Below are 7,467 nucleotides of genomic sequence, written 5' to 3' on the forward strand. Positions count from 1 at the left end.
TTGAAAAGGGAACTAGTCCCTGAAGTCAGAAGAAAACATGCAATTAAAACAAGAACAGAGGACACAACTTTATTGATTTTATTGGATGGATGGAATTGATTGAGTCTTATATGGTCGCTAGGGGACGCGTGTCCCAACAGCGGTGCGCGCTACGGTACAGACCCGGCGTGGCGCCAGGGGGCTCCCGTAGAGCCGAGCGCTCCCCCCCACAACAACAGGAACCGGAAGTGCTAAAACACCACCACCATCCTTTCGTGCTAATGTCTGAAGTCAGTTAGGATACGTTATTTTAATCGAATTATTGTTGTCAGTGCAACGACGTTTAAAACATGCATAGGTAGAGGTTGTCCATCTGGTGAGTAGCACAATACGCGGTGTTTGATCGAGCAGAGAGCGGGCTGTAGCCGGTGTGGCTGAGCCCAGGTAGCTGGGGCTCAGAATACTGCTATTGTTTTTAGCACATTATAGCGCCACACTAAGGCTGCAGAAACAATTGTACACGACTAATCCATGACATTTTGAATGTGACCAGTTGTGTCTTAATGTGTTATAAATTGTTTCCATTTGCTCTTGTAATGGTTACTGTAGAATTGTATATATCGGTGGTGTACAGGATTTCTGACGATATATGCATATAGTTAGACATATATCAACAGCTATATTTTAAGTGTAACTGATCACCGTTTTCTAATAGCTTTTTGTCTCTTTCTTATTCCAGACACAGCCTTTGAAGCGTGGATTTCGTCAATTTGGCTGATTAACGCACAGGCGTTGACACATACCGTACAACACAGGCATTCGGTCAGTGCAGTGAAGTAATAACACACGTCTAATTGTGGCCGTCCAGATGGCTAACAGCACCGCCACCCCGGTGAAGCCCCTCATGATTCCTGGTCCTGCGGGACGCGCCAGCCCGGAGGTATCGCAGGTTTGTCTTCATGAGTATTTTCGATGTTGATATTAAGAAAACACGTAATGGGTTCAATGCATATATTCACAATTCCGTATTACGGTTTTTGAATGTATTAATTTAATATGTAATTATAGATGACTGAATTTGGAGCAAGTCTATTCATTAGGCTTCTGTATTTTTTGTCATTCCTTGGACTCATTGAAGACTCACTGGTACCTTTTTATAGCCAGGGTAGCCAATTCTCTTTGCATCCCAACAGCAATCAATAGATCAAATGCTCTGTAAAAAAAAAAGGTGATTGTGGTGGTTAGTGAGGTCCCCCTTTCACTGTAAAGCGTCTTTGAGTGTCTAGAAAAGCCCTATATAAATTCAATCCATTGTTGTTATTATTATTATTATTATTATTATCCGTGGCTGTTGCAGGCCTATAATAAATCTGTCCAATTATTGAATTCACCCTGGTTGAAATTATTGGATGGTTCACGAGTCTGTCTACCTACCCGGCTACCCGGGTGCACTCTGCCCAGGCACTCTCTGCGCATGACTGAAGACTTACAAGTTAGGCAGACCTATAGTTTAAGCTAGCGAGCTAGCTGTTTTGGGAGAGTGGCATTGGAGGAAGGCCTAAAGGGAGCGGTAGATCTTTTCGGTTGGATACTTTCAAAATCGAGCTTAGCTTTTAGCATATCGCAACATGGTGAGAGAGCTTCTGATAGAGCTATGAGAGTAATGTGAATACACAGTCTAATGGTCCTGTGAATGCTGCCTCCTGTGGTCCCATTAGGTCCTCACTAAGAAGAAGCTGCAGGACCTGGTGAGGGAGATCGACCCAAATGAGCAGCTGGACGAGGACGTGGAGGAGGTGGGCGTCCACTGTTAATTAAACTCATGGGTTACAAGCATCAGAAGGAAGAATGCCAAGAAAACAAGAGATAATCATTTTAAATTAATATACACAATATGTATTTATGTTTTTTGTATATTTTTGACCTATTCATCATCATAATAGCATTTGATCGAGTGCGGGTGGCAGGACCTATTTCAATACCATATTTCAATCCAATATTTTGATTGATTAAAGGGAGGGAGGGGATGCTTTATTTTGCATTCCCTTCACATAGTATTGGAGAAAGTGTCATTTTTCAGTTGGCTTCTTTGCAAATCGGATAGAAGCATTCGTAATTCAATTCAGTTTTCTCAAATAATAAGATAAGAATATTGCTTTACTATGATGTAATACACCTTCTAGAAGTTGGCAAACATTTGCATATCATTGCAATATTATCATTGCCCAATCCCCAAAACATCATCGATGTATCACGTCACCATATTGATATAAGATAAATGTATCACCCAGGTCCCACCCGCCACTCACTCGCACACTCACTGTACGGCCCCCCCTCTCAGATGCTGCTGCAGATTGCCGATGACTTCATTGAGAGCGTGGTGACGGCAGCCTGCCAGCTGGCCCGCCACCGCAAGTCCAACACCCTGGAGGTGAAGGATGTGCAGCTACACCTGGGTGAGTGCCTGCTGGCTCGCTTAACTCTTGGTGTAAGGAGAAAAGCTTTAAATATGGTCGATATGATGTGTGCTCACATAAGGCCAAAGCTAGGCGTTTAGCAGATGGATATACCCATTAAGTGACTTCCTTGAGTAGTGAAATCAGATGTATGCGATTTAAGGTGCAGGTAACTGTTTGGCAATGTCTTGCAAATGTTATGTTCTGAGAATTGCACTGCGTGCACAAAGATACTTCTCTCTTCGGCAACATAATGAAATGGTTTCATCAAGTACAATCAAGCCTCAAGACTTAATTTTTTATTGAGCATTCAATCAAGCTCAACTTGTAGAGAATGGCATTCACATTGCCAGGGTTACGGGTTTGTTTCCCACTGCAGCTACCCATGCTAGCAATGCACAGTGTTTATTTGAAGACACTGGATACAAGCGTTGAGTGTGATCCGTGTGACACATGATACGTGGGACATTTGGCGGATGCTTTGGGTACAAGCGTCCTTATTTGTCCTTTTGGGGAGAGAAGCTGCGTTGTTGATTGTTGGTTGACTAATGATCGTTGTTTCCCTGCCAGAGCGCCAGTGGAACATGTGGATCCCTGGCTACGGTTCAGAGGAGATCCGGCCATTCAAGAAGGCCTGCACCACAGAGGCACACAAACAGGTCAGTGCATGTGAAGGGGTATCTCTGTGTGACGGCCACGTTAAGGGTAGAGTGTGGTACAAAATGTGTTTTGATGTTAAATTGGGCAATTTCTTTTCACCATACTGGTTCGGGTTTCAGTCAGTGACCAGATTTGATTTGCTCTATTCCTTTTTCACCATGTTCACAAGATGGAGAATCCGAACCAGCAGTGATGTGTCAAATAATTTCAATAGAACCATATAAAATAATAATTATATTAATAATTAATTTAATGGATAATTGGGGGGTGGGGGCCTGTCACAGGTTACTGACTGATGACAATATAAAATTGTATATTATTTTATATGAATATAATAATAATTTTGGTCTTTTTAAAGATATCCTGCTTAATGGAACGGGATCTAAAAAGATGGTTGGGGAAAGAAACGGCCAACTTGTGTTCAAATAACAATTTATACTGTGATTTTCTCTCATTTCAGAGGATGGCACTGATCCGCAAGACAACCAAAAAGTAAAAATGACGGCTCCACTGTACTCCGTACCCATCCACCGGGATCTTTCTAATGTTTTCCTTGTTTTCAACATGGCTTGTCCACCAAGGATGATTCGATGATTGGGGGAGGTACAATAAAATAAGGTATGGGTTGTGAACGACGAGGTTTGAACAGCCAGTGTTGCATACTATAAGATGATTGGTCACCCAGTGTAACATACTAGGAGATGATTGGACACAATGGGTTACATACAAAATATGTATGTGATAATATTGGATAGCTAGGGTAACGGGTATTACGATGGGAGGGTATGGGGTAAATATGTTTCTTCTTCACCCATTGGTTTTTCTCTTAATGTTTAGTTGTTTTGCCAGTACCTTCACAATCCCATTCTTCTTTGTTTGGCAAATTTTATTTTTACATTGAGTACACATGTATGGGATGGTGTGTTTTTTTTTTTTTATCATTATTATTATTAGTACTAAGACTACTTTTGCTTTCATGTTGTGTTTTGATATTGTTAGTAAGTGTAAGGAGAATCGGTTTCCTTTAGTGGAAAAAAAAAATCTTGCTGTTGAAAGTATTTTACAAGTACCGGATTATTCGTTACCTAATTGTTGTTTTGGCTAATCTCCGCTCTTGTCCCAACCCAAATAATGTTTTTTAGTTTTCTTTTTAATTGTCAAGATAATACGTCATTAAAAATAGGTTTTTTTGTGTATGTGTTTGGCACTGTGTTTGAATCTAGTAGTATACTTCGTTACCTAGTTGCCAGTTATTCATTTATATATCGATATAATTATCCAGTTATGTCTGGGCCATATGAATCCTGATTGATAGTGACGATGCATTTATCATAGTTCCTGTAGGGGCATGATCGATTAAATTAGTAAATAGTTTTCTTTGTACGGTAGCTTTACTTAAATCGTTTTTATTTCATAAATAAAAACAAGATGTAGGCTACACATCAGTGTGTTGCAATGCTGTCATGTTGTCAACAAATAACACTTTTAGGAAAAGGACGGTAATTCTTCAGACAGTCTATTTAGCGACAAGCTCAGGCTTGTCGGCAGTCACTGCGATTGACTCATGCGGTTTCTAACCAATCAGCAAAGAAGGATAATTACACAAGTCTTTGACCCCACCCGGCTTCATCCGCAGCACTTCTTCTTGCGCTTGGTTCCGTCGGCAGTCTGCGGCTGCCCGGCGGCTCCCTCCCTCTGCACGTTCAACCCCTGGGGCGTCGTGCACTTCACGCCGTCCCATCCCTCGCGGAGCTCCACCTCTCCGCTGAGCAGGCCGTCGTAGATCCGCCGGCTCAGCACATCGAACGCCTCTTGGACGTTGTTGCCCGTCTTGGCCGACGCCTCCACATAGGGCATCCCCATGCGGCTCGCTAACTTCTCCGCCTCCTCCCGGCTGATCACCCTCTCGCTGTGGTCGTCCGTATCGCAGTCGCTCTTGTGGCCCAGAAGGGTGAACATGACCCGATGCGGCACGACGCGCTCGCACACCTCGTCGTGCCAGTCCTTCACGTGGTCGAAGGAAGCGCGGTTGGTCACGTCGAACACCAGCAGGCCGCCGACAGAGTTGCGGTAGTAGGAACGCGTCACAGACCTAGGGGAGGGGGGAAGTAGATAAATGTTCAACGTTTGCAGTATCTTAGGAAATATGAAATTGATTTGCATCGTCCTCTTTCATACCCAGTCTGAAATTCAGAGTCAAGACTATATTGTATTAACTATAGGCTATCTTTACACTAGGTAATTGTAATTGAAGAATTGTACTTAACTAGGTGGGTTTCTAAAGTATGGCAGCGACAATAAAGATGAGAGATCTGGATAGCCAAAGAGACGGACAAGCGTAGCCATATGAGAACTTCAAACATAAACCTTCTATCAAAATGCTTCTATTCATCAAACAGCAGCCCATTCTTTCAGAATGCCCTGGCAGCAGGCTTGGCTGGTGGGGGAAACCTGTTCTGTGAGAATCACGCCACAACACCTATAATTGACTTGATCTTTAATGAGGTCAGATGTCAAACAGTGAGTTTCTGATCATTAATTCCTTCTGCGGAGAGCTCTTGAAGAGAAACTTCCTCAACGTTGAGCGACATAAGTTTGCAGAATTAACAAGGGAGGTTTGAAAAATGAATTATCCTTGTTGGACTTAAAGAATAATAGCAAACTTGATTAAACACATGTGAAGTTGCACAGCATGTGGGTATGTGTTGAAATATATGTAGCAGGTAACTAGTAACTAGTATTTAACACAACAGGGACGCGTTGTGTCGACTGACAGCACATTTCTTTGTGATACATGGCCTTAATCAGCAGCAAACAATAAACACACTACACTGTCCTGTATGCCGTAGTGCAAACAGAGGAAGAAGGCCTCTTCTAGGTTGACTTCATATATCCCAGGCTTTCCAACATCATCACTCAACCATGTTGACGTTATTTTAAACATAATCAATCGTCCACCCCCCTCCCCCTGTCTGTCTCTCATGACCACACAGCTCTCCCATGCTGAGAGAGTTAGGGTCTTGCCTGAAGCGCTCCTGGCCCGCCGTGTCCCAGAACTGCAGTTTGATGCGGACGCCGGGCGCCACTTCCAGGAAGTGGACGTAGAAATCCACCCCCACCGTCTGGTTGATGTTCTCCAGGAAGGCGTCCTCAGTGTAGCGCTTGAGCAGCGAGGACTTCCCCACCGTGGAGTCCCCCAGCATGATGATCCTGAACTGGTACTGCCACAGGGACAGGTCCATGTCTGACGGCCTGTGCGGCGGCAGGAAGGGTTCAACACATGGACGATAATATCAAGTGTCTATGGAGAGGCTGGCTCGTCAACCAAATATCTAAATGGTCAACAAAACCAAAAGAATGTTCTTCAATGTGGAGAGCAAACCAAGGGAGAACAGGCAGGCAGGAACGGTGGAGGAGATCAACATCAACAACAGCGATGCTTGCCTTCAGGATTGGGAAATCCAGACCCAGTTTCTCTCCCTTGTGGGGGAGGAGGGAATGGGTGAGGAAGTTGCTGGCGGTGGGTGGGTGGGAGGAGCAGGAGCCTAGGAACAGGTTCCCACAGGCTGGTTCCCTATCCGCACACAGATGAGGAAGAGGCAGAGATGAGGGCTGGCGGCGTGGTCATAAATCTCCAGCGGGACAGATTAGACTCTCCCCTCTCCGTTTCCCTCAAAGATCAACAGCACGCCCTGGCCCGGGTCTCCGGAGGACCAATCCCCTCTCTATCTCTGTCCGCCTGGGACGATTCCAGTGTATATCCCAGCTCTGAGTAGCAACCAAGCCTTGGAAAGAGTTTTAAAATGTCCCACCAAAAGGTGTTGAGTGTCAGTCCTCTCCCTGGACTGTGGATACGGTAACTGCTGCTCCAGTCATGCATGCACGGTACTGGGAGGAGTGCACCGCAATAAAGGGGTGCAGGTTTGTAAAGTTTTCTCCCTTGCCTGTTGATACTTGAAAAAGGGAGGGTTGAGAGGTGGGAGGGGTAACAGGCTGTCTGATGGAGGGGAAGTTGTCTTCACATTTATTTCACCATATTAATGCAGGCCTTGAGTTCCTGTTCAAACCCTGTGGTTTGGGCATTGAAAAGGCATTAGCCAATCACACAAACGTCCATACACTGGCCTCTCCCATGGAGTGTGTATGCACATACAGTATTTGCCGTTGTAAGAATCTACAGTGAGTCAGAGGAATGGGCGGTGTCTTGCGAGGTAAACATCGAGAAAAGAAGGAAGGCAGGAAGGAAGGGGCCCAGGGTCTCCGTTCTATTCTGGTTTTGAGGGGTTTGCTCATGATTGGTCAGTTGCATTGTATTTCTAAATAGAATGCTGTCATGACTTAAATGTCATGACGTCAAGGCCCCGTTGAACTC

General features: G+C 44.5%; 2 protein-coding genes across 2 annotated transcripts; one reads left to right on the forward strand and one right to left on the reverse strand.

Moving 5' to 3' along the window:
• Positions 1 to 172: 172 nt before the first annotated feature.
• On the forward strand, positions 173 to 4,291 carry taf12 (TAF12 RNA polymerase II, TATA box binding protein (TBP)-associated factor). Its single transcript, XM_060064185.1, has 6 exons — positions 173 to 355; positions 719 to 928; positions 1,698 to 1,775; positions 2,321 to 2,435; positions 3,006 to 3,094; positions 3,556 to 4,291. Exons 2-6 carry the CDS (start codon positions 848 to 850, stop codon positions 3,589 to 3,591), a joined length of 399 nt encoding a protein of 132 aa, XP_059920168.1. The 5' UTR covers positions 173 to 355; positions 719 to 847; the 3' UTR covers positions 3,592 to 4,291.
• LOC132467100 (ras-related protein Rab-39B-like) lies at positions 4,050 to 7,041 on the reverse strand. The gene is made up of 2 exons (XM_060064184.1): positions 6,120 to 7,041; positions 4,050 to 5,187 (listed from the first exon to the last, which is right to left on the reverse strand). The coding sequence occupies exons 1-2, from the start codon at positions 6,335 to 6,337 to the stop codon at positions 4,722 to 4,724; spliced, it is 684 nt and encodes a 227-aa protein (XP_059920167.1). The 5' UTR covers positions 6,338 to 7,041; the 3' UTR covers positions 4,050 to 4,721.
• Positions 7,042 to 7,467: the final 426 nt, after the last annotated feature.

This window comes from Gadus macrocephalus, chromosome 11, assembly GCF_031168955.1.
Source record: "Gadus macrocephalus chromosome 11, ASM3116895v1".
Classification (NCBI taxonomy): domain Eukaryota; kingdom Metazoa; phylum Chordata; class Actinopteri; order Gadiformes; family Gadidae; genus Gadus; species Gadus macrocephalus.